At 38.2% G+C, this 17,362-nt stretch overlaps 1 protein-coding gene across 1 annotated transcript in view; it reads left to right on the forward strand.

The window, feature by feature from the left end:
• Positions 1 to 4,702: 4,702 nt before the first annotated feature.
• Positions 4,703 to 17,362, forward strand: part of LOC127618935 (zinc finger protein 91-like) — a 53,712-nt gene continuing 41,052 nt past the window's right edge. Inside the window, 3 exon segments of the mRNA XM_052091637.1 lie at positions 4,703 to 4,759; positions 6,150 to 6,624; positions 11,045 to 12,063. Coding sequence (XP_051947597.1) covers positions 6,213 to 6,624; positions 11,045 to 12,063 — 1,431 coding nt within the window. The 5' untranslated portion in view covers positions 4,703 to 4,759; positions 6,150 to 6,212.

Here is a 17,362-nt window from a genome sequence, read left to right on the forward strand (position 1 = left end):
CTTTAAATGCAAATGAGCTGGTGCATATCCAGAATAGGGCAGTGTTTTGACATCTCTCCAGATAACTAGACATCAAGCAATATGACTGACAGCGAAAATAGTGGCGTTCAGCCGTATATTTTTGATCCAGACACTGATGAGTTAGGGACTCATAGGGACTGATGAGTTAGGGACTCTGCCAGAAGTAACACATTTGAGAATGAACCAGGTAGTTTCCAAATAGTTATTTATATATTTGTTGTAGAGTTTATTCAGCAGTTTTGAAACAATGGATGAGCAACACACAAACCCAAATACTGTTTGTAATATACTTGGTGGCAGCTCACATATGAAACACAGAGGGGAATTTACTTTGTCGTTTATTCCACAGACCAGGAACACATGAACAAAACTGTTAGCATCAACAACTGAGTACTCTCCTTCAGTATTACAGACTCTGATGTTGCATGTCTGACTGTAGAGCGCCCTCCACTGGTCAACTAACACAACACTTACATTCACTACATCCCCTTCCCCATGATACAACTTGTCCAAAATTAGATTAGACTTAACCATACCATTGGTATTCTTACTTGTATGAGAATATCACAACACAGGATGTCTTCAAATTCATATTTTTTATGTTTTATAAATGAATATTTCACAGAACTGAGCTAGAGACTTTGGGTAGACTACCTCCATCCCAATGATTTCCAGGGCGCATTTTTGCCCTGCGGCTGGGGAACTCACTACTACTCTAATTATAATCTTTAAGATAGCTTGGAGTCTTTTTAGTATTTGTAGATATTCTCAACTCAGGTTTTTTCCATCCCAAGGAAAGTTTCTGACAAAACCACTTCAGAAGTACCTCCCAGATTTTGTTTGACATGACTTTTCTCAAAGAATGAGGAACCTGAGTCTTTTGTATCTGGCAATGAAGTGTCTTAAAACTCTGGTGCTGGTGCTACGGACGTTATATTGTTCCTGTCTCTCACCTGATCAATATGTCGTCACACTACTTGCCCACTTCCCAATGCTACTGTGCTTGATACGGGGCCAGTCTTTTTCTGAACAGTTCCTGGAATCCAAGTAGGTCCAGAGCTAAAGTTCTTAGTATACACTGGGTCACCCTCCACAAGATGTCTTTCTTTTGCGTGTTGGTCATGGAACCATTTTTGTCTCAATTGCTTGCTACGCACTTGACTTTTAAAATCAGGATGAATGAGATCCAGTGTAGACCGCAGTTTCCTTCCACACAGCAGTTCAGCAGGTGATTTTCCTTTTGTAGACTGTTGTGTTTGATGCCGTTTCTTTCCATAATCTCTTGGAATTCAGCACTGGTAAAACAACTGCCATTATCTGACACCACTACTTCTGGTATTCAATAGTGGCTAAAGGATTGTCTTAAACACTGAACGGTAACTGTGGATGTAGACTTGCTCAACGGATAAGCTTCAATCCATTTTGTGTATGCATCTGCCATGATCAAGAACAATCTACCCTTCCACGGGCCAGCGTAATCGATGTGAATCCTTCTCTGCGGTTGCTCTGGCAACTCCCACGGATGCAGTGGCGCATTTTTACGGAGCATTTCTGTTCTCCTGACATACTGCACACGATTTGACCAACGCTTCCACCTCTGCACCCAAGTGGGGCCACCACATATAGCTTCGTGCCAGGCCTTTCATCCTGGTAATTCCTGGATGGGTTTGATGTAGCTGTCTTAGAAGAACCGCACGGCCCAGAGGCGTAATCACCCCCCATAACACACAGCCTTCCTGTATGCTGAGGTTGACGAGTTTGGTAGAAATTTGTGGTATTAGTTCAACAAACGTAAAAAAACCTTCAGTTCACTCACATTTCGTGGTGTAGGAGCTTCTTTTACAGATTTAACTTTTCTGCTACCGGCTGTAATCCTGTGGCATTCATTTTGTGACCCAAAAATACCAATTCCTCTCCCATGAACTCGCACTTGCTCCTTTTCAGTCTCAGTCCACTCTTTTCTAGCCTACTCAGTACCTCATCCACGTTCTGCAGATGTTCTTCTTCATTAGCCACTGAGACTAAAATGTCATCCAGAGAAACTGTGATGTGTGTGATGTTTTGCAGAATCCCTTCCATTGTGCGCTGGAAGATCGCTGGACTCGAAGCAACTCCAAATAGTAGCCTGTTGTAAGTATACAATACCTTGTGTGTGTTAATTGTAACATACTTCTTGGAATTTTCGTTCAGCATTATCTGCTGATATGCATGGCTCATGTCCAGTTTAGAGAATTTTTTTCCCTCCTGCCAACTGAGCAAATAAATCTTCCACTTTGGGAATTGGATACCTGCTTCACACTAGATGCTTGATTTACTGTGAGTTTGTAATCCCTACAAATTCGGATATGACCATTAGGTTTCCTTACTGGAAGAATGGGAGCTGCCCACTCTGCAAACTGTACTGGTTCAATGATCTTGTCATCCACCAGCCTCTGAAGCTCTCTCTACCAGTGGTCTAACAACATATGGCACTTGCATTGGCTTGTAGAAGCGTGGTTGGGCCTCTGGGTTGACATGAATCTTAGCTGTTTTGCCTTTAAGTTGAGCCAAATATTTTTTGAATACCTCAGAGTGTCCCTCCAATATGTCAGCCAACGTAAGTGCTGGTAAATTTGCTACTTTATTTACCAGCTGAGGCAACAAACATAATTCCTCTAGCCAACTTCGTCCCAACAAATTAGGCCCTGCCCCCTCCACAACAATCAGGGCCAGTCTCTTCTCTATATTCTGGCTCTGCAATGCTACTGAAGCTATACCCAGCACCTCCATTTTCTCACCTGTATACGTCTTCAGCTTAAGATGACATGGGCTCAATTCTGGCATATCTGTTTTTTTCCACATCTTTGAATATTGCTCTTTGCTGATGATCGTCACTCCACAGCCTGTGTCCACTTCAAATTTCACCTCCATGCCATTCACTTTAATGGTTTGTGTGATAGGAGTAACCCTTGGTAAGTTTTGAGATACACAGTATATCATGTTAATGTCACTTGTGTCGTCTTTGTCACTCATCCCTTAGGGTTGTAATGAGCTTTGAGTACATTTATCAATTCCCCATATGTTTTTCCGAGTATTACAGACTCTGAGGTAATGTTGCATGTCTGACTGTAGAGCGCCCTCCACTGGTCAACTAACACATAACACTTACATTCACTACACTGTTACAATGCAGTCTGGTGTAAAATGATTTGCGCAAACATAAACGCATTTAGATAGATTGGAGGGCGCATTCCCTTCAAAAACAAAACTAATCCACTGCATCTTCAGTGGCTCAGATGTCAGGAGTAAATGATGACAGCTATGTTCAGTCTTACATCCAACAACAAAACCCCTCAATTGCTTAGGGGACATTATTGTCTACAGCTGCTCCGGCATCGAAACAATGGTGGACTGTGTGCAACTCGTTCAGAGCAGGTCTATGCCAAAACACCAGTGTCCGTCAACAATTGTGGGCAGGGCCTGTACAATGTGATGTCAAATTATGCAGAATCTGCCAACAGCTTTTTCTGAGACAGTGTTTATTATTAATTGGGATTTTAAAAAAAAGGACTGAGTGGATTTGTACACACACTGCCAACACACATTTATGTTCAAACACCATGTAAATTATGTTTTTTGAAAATGTAAAAATGCAGAATGTTTTCTGTGAGGGTTAGGTTTAGGGGTAGGGTTAGGTTTAGGGGATAGAATATAAAGTTTGTACAGTATAAAAACCATTATGTCTATGGAAAGTCCCCATAAAACATGGAAACACAACATGTGTGAGTGTGTGTGTGTGTGTGTGTGTGTGTGTGTGTGTGTGTGTGTGTGTGTGTGTGTGTGTGTGTGTCTCCAAAAGTATATCTGTTTCATGAATTGCATGAAGTGAGAATAGCAGTTGAGAGGTGGGCAAGTGGACTTCAGAGACCTACTATTCTTCGTAACTGGAAGACTGTCTGTGGTCTATGACCTGACTTGGAAACTTGGAGCCTATATATGGAACTAAAGTGTCATGCCAACAATCAATGAGATAAACGATGTACACGATGACCATGTTCAGAAATTTTCTATAGTTATCTATGCTTGTAACAATCAGAATTCAAGAAGCTATAGCATTAACGTTAACTTGATGCTCTATATGACTATAAGTATTGATGTTTTTGAACACGAGTTCTTTCTTTTAGGAGTCAATAACTTATTAAATAATAATAAATAATACATTTTTAAAACTTTGTTGACTTTTTTAACATTCACAAACAGCTGTATAACACACTACATGAAAGGTAATATTTGAAAAAACATAATTGGGGCTCTTTAAGAGATGTAGGTCTATAATCTATATTATCTTCCTAAATAATTTGGGAATACAACCTACACATTAATTATTTGAATCTTCACCATAGTAGGATTTTGCACTCTGCACATGTTGCATTCTCTGTCTGACTCCAACTAAATCTGTTTGTAAAGAACTGTGAGGTACAACACAATTTCATATCACTTATGAGCCACAGCACTATAATCAAAATTATCGGGAGGAACTATTTTATAACGCATTTCCTAACATGCACACCTATGAAAGATGACCGAGCCAATGAGAGTTAGTTATGGGCGGAACGACACTTGTAGCCCCGCCTCATATGTAGCCCCGCTCCGTTCTGCAAGCTGCAGCAAGCGATGCTTGCGCGTTCACACTCCGGTCCAGTAGGAGACGCAGGAGCGCCATCAAACACAAGAAGAAGAAGCAGCGAAGAATTGATCTGTAAGAGTTTGAATGTGTTGAAATTCAGTTGTGTTTTTCTGTGCATATTGTTTTTCTCTCTTTGACGTTTTAATGGTCGTAATAGAAGATTATTATCGTCGTTTGTGGCGGTTTTGTGACGGACTCTTTAAAATATTCAGTTTCAGGAGAAACAAACAAAAAAACGTCGGAGCCCTTTCAGGGGGAATTTGTTTCTGAAATAGTTTTACTTTCCCTCGCAAAAATGTACCATGATTTTACTACAGTAACCATATTTAACCATTATATCCGTAGCGAAGCTATAGTACTACAGTAAAACGAATACTGTGTTTAAAAAAACAATGTTTTGATTATGATGGTTTTACTACAATAACTGTAGTTTAACTGTGATTTCTGAGGTAATTTAATCATTGTATTTGTAATAAAACCAAAGTAATCACAAGATTAACCATGAATAATCTATATTCAAACATGGTTTTGGTCCCATAAATACTAAAACAATCATGTCCCACCTCATTCATGTTTACTACAATACTACTATAGTAAAACCATGTTTCAGAGCAAAAACATCACACTGTCATGGTAACTACTATAGTAAAGCCATTATTTTATATTGTATGTTTTTAGTCTTCAGTGTGTTTTTATTTGACTATAGATTTATCATGGTTAATCTTGTGATTATTATGGTTTTACTTCAAATACCGTGATTAAACTACTACAGTAACCATAGTTAAACTATGATATTTGTGCTCAAACCATAATAACACAAAATTAACCACAGTTTTCATTTTCCTGTTTTATTACTATGGTGGTACTATAGTTTCATTACGAATATCACGGTTAAAATATGGATACTGTAGTAAAATCATGGTAAATATAACACAAAACTTGTTCAATGTCAGTCCAGAGAGAGGGCGATGTTTTGATGCAAAAAACTTTACTAACTTTATCAGTGGAGCTGATGGAATATGCCATTTTAAAACAGAGTTCCAATGTATAAAAATATTTTTATAAGAGTTTGTCAATAATCTAGTTTCCATCCACTTTTCACACAATTCGGTAGGTGTTCAATGTGTTTAACTTAATTTGTGGGATTTTAATTTGCTTTGATGTGAATTTTCTGTGATGGACGCTTTAAAATATTCAGTTTCAGGAGAAACAAGCAGAAATGTGAGAATATCATGTTTAATTTCTTATAAATGAGCTCATTAAATTCATCGTCTGGTTGTAAATTAGTTAAATGAAGGTGAGTATATGTGAAAAATGAAACCAAACTGCAAGCACACATTTATATTTATAGGCTATCATATCAGAAACAAAGTTATTTAACAGAGCTGTTTATAATCTTATAATAATGTTTTTGTGTTTGATGAATGTCAGTTCATTATAATGAATATGATTTTATGTTCAGATATTCATCTTGAGACAGCAGGTGGATGTGATCTGCAGTAAATCAGTAGGAACTGATCTGTCCATGCTGGATATTGATCATTTCATCACAGAAATCTCTCAGCTGAAGAAAGAGGTGACGTCACTAAAGACAAAACTGATGGAGAAACTCTATTCTAATGACGGTAATCAGGGTGATCAAACCTCCACAGAGTCTCTGACTTCTGTCTGTAACGCTGGAGAACAGCAGATGCTGCAGACACCAGCGGAGATTGAAGTGAAGCTGGAGGAGATAAAAGAAGAGGAACAACAGAGTAATGAAAATGATAAATATGATGATGATGATCAAACCTCCACAGAGTCTCTGACTTCTGTCTGTAATGCTGGAGAACAGCAGATGCAGCAGACACCAGCAGAGATTGAAGTGAAGCTGGAGGAGATAAAAGAAGAAATCACAGTAGAGGAACAACAGAGAGATGATGAAGATTATATTTCAGGTATGTTTCTTCTTTTAATAATTTACATTTTCATGTCAATCAGCTGTCATTTTACAAGTCATTTTATCACTCAAAATAGTTCCTTGCCGTTTTTATTTTCATTTAAGTGCTCAGTTGTCTTTTAAAAAGGTGCATGTACTAAACTTTTTACCAGCGATGCTACACGTTTTTGGATGTACAGAAAAGAAACAGTAATGATGTGCACTTGCCCTCCAACTTCAGAATAAGAATGCTGCAAATAATGAATAAAGTACACTTCATTATTCTATTTCGTCATCCTGTGTGGGTTGGATTTTTAGGCCAGTGTTTCTCAACTGGTTTTGCTTCGAGACCCAGATTTTACAATGGACCTAAAGTTGCGTCCCACCATAAGTAAAGAACGTAACCTGTATTTAAAGGGTTGTGAAACACTAAACTACATTTACTAAGATGTTAACAGATATGTACAGTGATGATCCAAAACATTATGATCATTCACAGTTGAAGCAAATAATGTTTATCATCTCGTAACAAAGCCAAATGTCAAGGTACCTAACGACAGTTGTCAGAGGAGGGACAAACCACAAACTGGCTACAGGGTTGGGCAGCCAAGGCTCATCGTTGCGTGAGCACAACAGGTCTTTTGTGGCAAAAGTCACAGAAAATTGTAAAAATGGTTACAGTAGGAATGTGTCAAAACACATAGTGCATTGCACAGTTAGAGTGCCCATTATGACCCCTGTCCATCATTGATAGCTCCTACAATGGGAACGCAAGTTTCAGAACTGGACCTTGAAGCAGTGGAGGAAGGTAATCTGGTCCGATGAGTCCCGTTTTCTTTTACATCACGTGGACAGCCTTGTATGTGTGTGCCGTTTACTTGGGGAAGTGATGGCAAACTCTCACAGCAATTGAGAGAGTTGATACCAGGATTCATCACGCGAGTGTTCAAGACTGCAAAGCCTCCCCATGATTCTGACACAGGGATAGGACAGGATCAATGTCAAAACATTTTAAATGTTCGTGCAGCACACATTTATTAATGTGATTGTTTCGACATATGCAGTGAGGTTGATTGTCCCAGACTCAAACGTGGTATTCAGTAATTTTTTACAGGTTAATTTTTTAAATGTAATAAAAATGGTTTCCTTTATCTGAGCAGTACAATACTTAGTGACTTTTCCTCCATTTGCCATCTGACAAATATTGAGCTTGATTCTATTTCTAAGTCTACATGCTCATAAAAAAAGCAACACATTTGGTATTCGTGTCAGAATTGACAGACTTTTGATAATGAATGGGAAAGATTTATTTTTATTTAAATGTATTTTATCTGTCAAATACAATCAATAAATCAGCCACAATGCAGGAAAAAACAGACAGAAATTACAGGGTGAGTCTCTAAAATATCCTCAGTGCAAAACACACACAATAATGAACTGGTTAGACATTAACACAACACTGTTTTATTGCATTTGTCAAATAAAACCAATAAATCCACAACAATGCTAAACATACACACTCAGAAATGAAGAGTGGAGATGAGAATACACTCACAATGCACAACACACACAGAACTAGGGCATCAATAAGTGGAGCTACAAGTCAACTGTTGTTTTCCACTTGATGACAGCAATCGGACACACACACACACCTTTGCAAAATAAATGTTTATTATAGTAAGTTTTATACTCTTAATACTGAACTTTTAGAATTTTGCAGTTCATTTCTGTTTCTTGATGTTAGTTTTTTGACATTATTATGCGTTTACTATTTTTATGTTTGAAATAAATTATTTGTAGAAAACATTTTATTATGTGTCTTTGTAACTCCATGATCAGGTTTGGTGACAAGCATAATGACACAAAGTGCATCTGGAAAGTATTCACAGCGCTTCGCTTTTTCTATTTTTTTTTATGTTACAGTTGATTTTTATGTATCAATTTATTCCTAAATTGATTAAATTCATTATTTTCCTCAAATTCTACAAACAATACCTCAATGACAATGTGAAAGAAGTTTGTTTGAAATATTTGCAAATTTATTAAAAATAAAAACTGAACAAAAATCACATGTACATAAGTATTCACAGCCTTTGCTCAATACTTTGTTGAAGCACCTTTGGCACCAATTACAGCCTCAAGTCTTTTTGAGTATGATGCTACAAGCTTGGCACACCTATTTTTGGGCAGTTTCTCCCATTCGTCTTTGCGGGACCTCTCAAGCTCCATCAGGTTGGATGGGGAGCGTTGGTGCACAGCCATTTTCAGATCTCTCCAGAGATGTTCAATCGGGTTCAAGTCTGGGCACTTGCTGGGCCACTCAAGGACAGTCACAGAGTTGTCCCGTAGCTACTCCTTTGTTATCTTGGCTGCGTGCTTGGGGTCGTTGTCCTGTTGGAAGATGACCCTTTGCCCCAGTCTGAAGTCCAGAGCGCTCTGGAGCAGGTTTTCATCAAGGATGTCTCTGTACATTGCTGCATTCATCTTTCCCTCGATCCTGATTAGTCTCCCAGTTCCTGCCGCTGAAAAACATCCCCACAGCATTATGCTGCCACCACCATGCTTCACTGTAGGGATGGTATTGGCCAGGTGATGAGGGGTGCCTGGTTTCCTCCAGACATGATGCTTGCCATTCAGGCCAAAGAGTTCAATCTTTGTTTCATCAGACCAGAGAATTTTGTTTCTCGTGGTCTGAGAGGCCTTCAGATGCCTTTTGGCAAACTCCAGGTGGGCTGTCATGGGCCTTTTACTGAGGAGTGGCTTCCGTCTGGACAATCTACCATACAGGCCTGATTGGTGGAGTGCTGCAGAGATGGTTGTTCTTCTGGAAGTTTCTCCTCTCTCCACAGAGAAACGCTGGAGCTCTGTCAGAGTGACCATCGGGTTCTTGGTCACCTCCCTGACTAATGCCATTCTCCCCCGATTGCTCAGTTTGGCCGGGCGGCCAGCTTTAGGAAGAGTCCTGGTGGTTCCAAACTTCTTCCATTTATGGATAATGGAGGCCACTGTGCTCATTGGAACCTTCAGTGCTGCTGAAATGTTTCTGTACCCTTCCCCAGATCTGTGCCTTGATACAATCCTGTCTCTGAGGTCTAGAGACAATTCCCTGGACTTCATGGCATGGTTTGTGCTCTAACATGCACTGTTAACTGTGGGACCTTATATAGACAGGTGTGTGCCTTTCCAAATCATGTCCAATCAACTGAATTTACCACAGGTGGACTCCAATCAAGTTGTAGAAACATCTCAAGGATGATCAGTGGAAACAGGATGCACCTGAGCTCAATTTTGAGTGTCATGGCAAAGGTTGTGAATAATTATGTACATGTAATTTATTTAGTTTTTTAATTTTTAATCAATTTGCAAAGATATCAAACAATCTTCTTTCACGTTGTCATTATGGGGTATTGTTTGTAGAATTTTGAGGAAAATAATGAATTTAATCAATTTTGGAATAAGGCTGTAACAGCAAAATGTGGAAAAAGTGAAGCGCTGTGATTACTTTCCGGGTGCACTGTAAACTGCAAAAACTGACATTTTGAAATGAACATGTAAATAAAATCAAAATAGCATATAATCCCCAATTAAATACATAATTTTATTGTTCATACTTCTGGGAAGGAAAAATTGGTATCATCATCATCCAAAGATTGGATTACCTTTTGTTAGGCCCTCTAGGTGTATGTGTTTTGTTTTCTCTCTGTGTTATCTGTTGCAGTAGCCTGCCCCCCATTGGTTCTTTACCTCATCAGTGCTGTTTAAAACATCAGGGCTGTCTAGCCATTTGAAATGTCTGATTTTCTTTGTAGCACTTTAAAGTTGAACGTTCTCTGTAGAATAAAAATTGGTCACAAGTTTTGTGTGCAGGGATGCAAACTCATGAGAGGTGAAAAAGGTGAGCAAGTCAAAGCAGGTGTCCCAGGGGTGTATTTTAAGCTGATAAGTTTGAGTTTAAAACATTAAAGTGTTTAAATGTATCTGCTTTAGCTTTAAAAAAAGTTGACTAGCTAAAAGATGAGTAGTTTACATTCCTGATGCAAGACCACACTTCATTCGGCATTTGCAGATGCGCATATCTGATATGAGCAGCATATTTTGTGCTTATAAAGTGCTGAACATGAGATTAATAAAATATTTGCTTTGGCAGTGGCCCAACTTTCACAGAATTTTCAATGCAGGAAAAACTGTGAAAACGTCACCTGCCAAAGAGTCTAATAAGAGTGAGGTTGGTGTTAATTTAAAACCCTGATGACTATGATCATTAAGTGCATTTATCAGGTAGAATAAACAGTTTAAATAAATACAGCTTGCACAGCAAACATCACAAATTAATACTGGACATTTGTTGTGTTCTGGCATTGATTTAAGGTTCAATTTGATTACTTTTTACATTTGTCCCTCTTGAATTGATTTTTGTCCAATTACTGTGTTTATTTTAGAGCTGATGGAAGTGAAAGAGCAATGTCAAGAACTGAATGAAGTGGAGGAGAAACTTCAGTGTCAGAAACATTATGATTTCACAACTGGAGAAAAATCTTTGAGGGACTCAAAGACTAAGAAGAATTTATCACCAGAAAAGCATAAAACAAGAGCAGCCAATAATACTTTCACCTGCTCACAGTGTGGAAAGTGTATCACAAATAAAAGCCGGCTTAATAAACACATGAAAGTTCATACTGGAGAGAAACCGTACACGTGCCATCAGTGTGGAAATAGTTTCTCAAATATAGTTTGTCTTAAAGGTCATCTCTGTTATCACTCTGGAGAGAGATCATTTGAATGTGAAAAGTGTGGTAAAACATTTGCTTTGAATTCAAGCCTGAGAAAACATCTGAAAACTCACACAGATGAGAATACCGGTGTGGGGGTTCATATGTGCTTTGAATGTGGGAAGACCTTTACTACAGCCGGCCTCTTGAAACAGCACCAAATGATTCATACTGGAGAAAAACCATACAAGTGTTCACACTGTGAAAAGAGTTTCACTCACACACAAAACCTGAAAAAACATGAGATAATCCATACTGGAGAAAAACCTTACAAGTGCTCACATTGTGAAAAGAGTTTCACTCACTCACATAACCTGAAAACACATGAGAGGATCCATACTGGAGAGAAACCTTACAAGTGTTCACATTGTGAAAAGAGTTTCACTCAGTCACAAGATCTGAAAAAACATGAGAGAATCCATACTGGAGAGAAACCTTACAAGTGTTCACATTGTGAAAACAGTTTCACTCAGTCACAAGACCTGAAAAAACATGAGAGAATCCATGCAGGAGAAAAACCTTACAAGTGTTCACGCTGTGAAAAGAGTTTCACCCGGTCAGAACACCTGAAATCACATGAGAGGATCCATACTGGAGAAAAACCTTACAAGTGCTCACACTGTGAAAAGAGTTTCACTCAGTCTCAAAACCTGAAAACACATGAGAGAATTCATACTGGAGAAAAACCTTGAAAGTGTTCACACTGTGAAGAGTTTCACTGTCACACAACCTGAAAAAACATGAGAGAATTCATACTGGAGAAAAATCATACAAATGCTCTTCATGTGGGAAAAGTAGTTTTTGTGGCATAACTGACCAGAGACAATTGCTGTCCTCTCCAGTTTGGGTTAAAATCCGACCAATAAGGATTGTTTGATCTACACGTTAGTTTTATTAAAATTTTAAATGTGTCGTACCACTTAATTTTATTTACGATTTAACAAATTAGAGATTAAACTTTTAACCTGTACTGAAAATGTTCACCTGTGATTAATTTTGTCCTCCATGATAGATTCTGAATTTAGCTCTAGATTAGTACACAGGGCAGATCAATGAGGTTAAGAAAATGTCACAACAGCATGTAAAATGTCACAAGATTTAAAATATGGCATCATAATTTAAGAAAAAAGGACAACAGGTCTCATATTGACTGCCTCCTCTCGTCAGCACCACAAATTAACAGACACAGAATTTTCAGGTAAACCTTGATTTAATCTAAATGTAAGATTAATCTTTGTTTGTGCACCTGAAGGGGTGGATGCCCTGATCACCACCTCGTCCTCTTCAATATATATATCCTTTTAGTGAATTAATTTGAAACCGATCAGCATTTAACCTAATGTGATTAAGTGAATTATTTTAGTGGAACTAATCAGTATTTTTATCACATATATCCTTTTTAGCATATAATTTATTATTCTAAGTATCTTAATACATGTTCTTTGTGGTGTCATGCTCATACAGGCCATTTAAGACCATTCCATAGCTGTCTTCATGCTTTTGGAGCCACTTTTCTAGTGTCTATAGGACCCAACAACATACATTGATTGTGAATGTTTTCTGCCAGCTTAATAAGAGTACCACTTCAGATGCCCTGAGTTAATGTTCCAATTTCTATGATTTGAGTTTCAATAAGATAAGACCAGTCTCCAATAGAATCTTTGTAGTATAAGAACTTGAATGGGATAAACTGTGTGAGTGTTTCTCCAAAAGTAATTCTGTTTCAGGAATTGAGTGAAGTGAGAATAGCAGTTAAGAGGTGGACAAGTGGACTTCAGAGACCTACTATTGTCCATAAAGGGAAGACTGTCCATGGCCTATGACCTGACTCGGATCATTGGAGCCTATATACTGAACGAATGCGTCATGCCAACAATCAACGAGATAAACGATGTACACAATGACTATGTTCAGGAATTTTCTATAGTTATCTATGCTTGTAACCAAAATCAGAATTCTAGAAGCTATAGCATTAAGGTTAACTTGATTCTGTATCTGACTATAAGTATTGATGTTTTTGAACACGAGTCAGTTCGTGATTCTCCTGTCTTCGAACTCAGAGGCTTTTGTACTGCTGACTTCTGTCATTTGTTTTTGCAAACAACTGTCTTCAGTAAAATTTCAACTAGTTTGATTGACACCTCCACTCCTGGTCTTCATTCCAAGCCTACTGGTCTACGGGCCCAAGCTGTAATCCCCTACACACCCATAGTGAATAAAGTTTCCCTGGGTTTCGGCACCAGTGTAGCAGGTTTCAATGGAAAGGAGGAGATGGGAACCAGACACAGCATCAAAGTAATGTTTAATGAGACATTAGAATATAAAGACAAAACCTAAGCACAAATGCATAAAGGTCAGCTGTTTGTAGCTCTCTCCTGAACTGCCACATCCCGCTGCACTTATCCCTCTCCTCGGCTGATAGCCCAAATGGGGGCTGTGCGTGCGTAGTAGGGGGGCTTTTTGCTCTATTGCAAATGGTGTTATTGGATGTGGGTAGGTAACACTTATTTTACATCTTAACATTTCTACTCTCGTGTGCTATTCATATTACAGATACAAAGATCATATGTAGTTTCTTGTTTGTGGATACATACAACTGCTTTCAGGAATTTTGCACAGTAGTCTTTACTGGTCCTCATCCATTGCTGTCCGTAGTCACACAGATCTTTATTTCCTAATTTGCAATCAGAGACTGGCACTGGGATCACAGTTTGGACATACCTAAGTAAAAGGTGCCTTTACATGCCTTTTGCTCCAGAGTGCCCCCTGATGACATACATCACCATGATTGGTACCAGGCAGCACCCTAGCATCCCACAAGTTAATCCTGAGTGCTTTTAAGGACCTTCATAGTGCTTGGCATTTTATTGCTCTTTTTAACTCTAATTTACCTCAGAGCACAAGGTGGGTGCCGCTGTGCCCTTTAAATGCATTTTTTGGACATTGAACAAAAAGTCACCAGAATCGTTTGCCCTCCTAGTAAATTATCGAGGGCCCATCAGGGTGCCACCTTGTTGACCCTCATGTAATGTATTCCATCCATTTCTATTCTCTGTTGTTGGCCATCACTCAGAAACCTCCAAATGACTCCAATTTGAAATCTATATCTTCTTAGGGTTCCCCTAGACAGTGTTCAAAGTTTGAAGTCTGAATGAGTTGGTTAAGTGCTAAATTGGCAGAGTGTCGAGTGAAAAGTGAGTTATTTTCCCGGAATATTTTTCCTGTTTTTTTTTTTTTCAAGTACTTGCCCTGCACCAATCAAAATAAAATGTCAAAATATTTTTCATAAGGGGTCAATAAATAAGCATTTGAAGTCTCTAGATGTTTGCTCCACATTAAAGGGTATTTTCAATCTTTCATGTAAGAAGGCCCACCTGCAATGTAATAGCTGCCAAATACATGTTTTTTGGAAGCAGATTGTTTTATGCAAATTGGACATGTTTTTGACTTAAAAATTATGCATATATGTTTATTTGTATGCCCTGAGTGCTAAACAGTTGGTTTAATAAATAATATGTATTACAAATGTGTATAAAATACATTTAAATGAATGTTCATAAACCTAGTATTTGGTGACCACCAAATACATGGTTTTGTACACTGATTTTTATGCAAATTATACATATTAATGAGTTGTAAGTTACATAAATGGGTTCTACTGAAATGTATAATTACCCTTAAAGTGGTTACATTAAAAAAAGATAATTATATATGTAATCATATAAGAAAAAACTTTAAGTCATTCAGGAAGATACCAGCTGCAAGGTATGTATTGGCCAAAAAATATGAGATGTTGTTTAGATGAATGGTTCTATGGAGCACACAAGGTTTAATCAATCAGGTTTATTGTCAAGAATAATAAAATGTGTATAAGTCAAATGTCCACCATACATGATTTTTGACAATGTTGATTTAACATACACCTTGCAGGTGTGACCTAGACACATCATCAGTGATGTAACCTGGAGTCATCGGGTGTTTTAGGTCTTTCAACATCATACACCCTCGCCCAGGCGACCCAGCCAGGGGTGATCAGTCCCCGACTTGTGACTAGGTATCATGTGTGATCCACGGATCACCCCTTTGATCCACATCCATCTAGATGCCTTTTCAGCAGCATCCGTGATGTTCCTGATAGCTTTCTTAATGTGCAGTCCCCTTATTCCCAGGAGCTTGAGGGCCCTGTAGAGCGACTGGCCGGTAAACCCTCGGCAGCCAACCTCGATGGGGAGGCAGCGGGTCTTCCATCCTCTGCTACGGCATTCACCAGCCAATTCCTCATACTTGTCCCTCTTCCGTTCAAACGCCTCTTCCATTCGGTCTTCCCAGGGCACAGTCAATTCCAGTAGGACCACCTGCCTTGATGATTCTGAAAGGAGGACCATGTCAGGCAAAGTACATTTTACAAGGGACCATCCAATTACCAATGTATTTACATTGGCAAAAATACAATAACATTTTTACAAGGCCCATACTCAAAATATTAACTATGGACCTTGGTTACTATGCGACTCCCTCTGAACAATATGCACCCTTCAAATACTCAAAAAATCAACTGTCCAACAACCATGTATATTTTTGTATTGTTTACATTGCAGGTGGGATCTCCATATCTCGACACTGGGACCAATTAGAGAGCTGAAACCTGCAGTCCTGTGCTTGTCTTGATGTCCCCTGTTCTTGTTTTGAATATCTGGAAGATTGAAGAAAAATAAAAAAAACTAAACTGTCTGTGATTTTGTGCTAAAAAGTACACTTTTCAGCACTTGTCCACAGTGCAATTCTCAATATGTACAATATCTGTCTATCTATTTATCTGTCTATAGACCTTATAAAAATTGATGTCCACCATCCATGTATTTTTGATAATGTAAATACATTGGAGATGGGAGGGTCAGGCAAGCACAGAAGGGCAGGTTTTATGGAATCCTGCCTGCCATGTATACAATACAAAAATATACATGGTTGTTAGACAGTTGATTTTTTTGAGTATTTGAAGGGTGCATATTGTTCAGAGGCAGTCACATCGTCAAGTAAATATGTTTTTGTCAGTAATTTGATTATAGACCTAATAAAAAATTATGTCCAACATCCATGTATTTTTGATAATGCAAATATATTGTACAAGGGACCATCCCATTTGCAATGTATTTACATAAGCAAATATACATGGTTGTATATTTTTATATTGTGTTTTGAAGGGCGCATCTTGTTTAGGGGGACTCATATAGTCACCTTAATATATGTTTTGTCAATAATTTGATTAAGGACCTTATAAAAATTGATGTCCACCAACTATTTAATTTTGATAATAAAAATACATTGGAGATGGGATGGATGATGCCTAATACAATGTATTTACATTATCAAAATACATGTTTGCTGAACATCCATTTTTAAAGTTACAAGATTAAATAATTTACTAAAAAATATATTTAGGTGACTATGTGACTCCTTCTGAACAATATGCACCATTCAAATACTCAAAAATTGTCGACCAACCATTTATGTTTTATATTGTATACATTGCTGGTGGGATCTCCATTTCTCAGAGAGGGAACCACTTCGGGAGATGAAACCTGCACTCCTGTGCTTGTCTTGACCTCATCTGTTAATGTTTTGAATATTATGAAGATTGGAGAAATTCAAAGATTTAGAATTTTCAAAGCCATTTGAGTTTTTTCTCTGAACTACTTAAAATTTGCACCATTGAAAGGGCAAGGACATGAGTGCTAAGTTGTCCCAACCATGAGATATGGAGATCCCACCTGCAATGTATACAATACAAACATTTACATGGTTGATGGACAGTTGATTTTTGAGGTTTTAAATGGTGCATACTGTTCAGGGGGATTCATATAGTAACCTTAATATATTTTAGTCAATATTTTGATCAGGCACCTTATAAAAATGTATGTCCATGAACCAGGTAATCAGAACCCATTATATACATTGCTCAAGGGACCATCTCACTCTCAATGAATTCAG

Source organism: Xyrauchen texanus, chromosome 25 (genome assembly GCF_025860055.1).
Source record: "Xyrauchen texanus isolate HMW12.3.18 chromosome 25, RBS_HiC_50CHRs, whole genome shotgun sequence".
In the NCBI taxonomy this organism is placed as follows: domain Eukaryota; kingdom Metazoa; phylum Chordata; class Actinopteri; order Cypriniformes; family Catostomidae; genus Xyrauchen; species Xyrauchen texanus.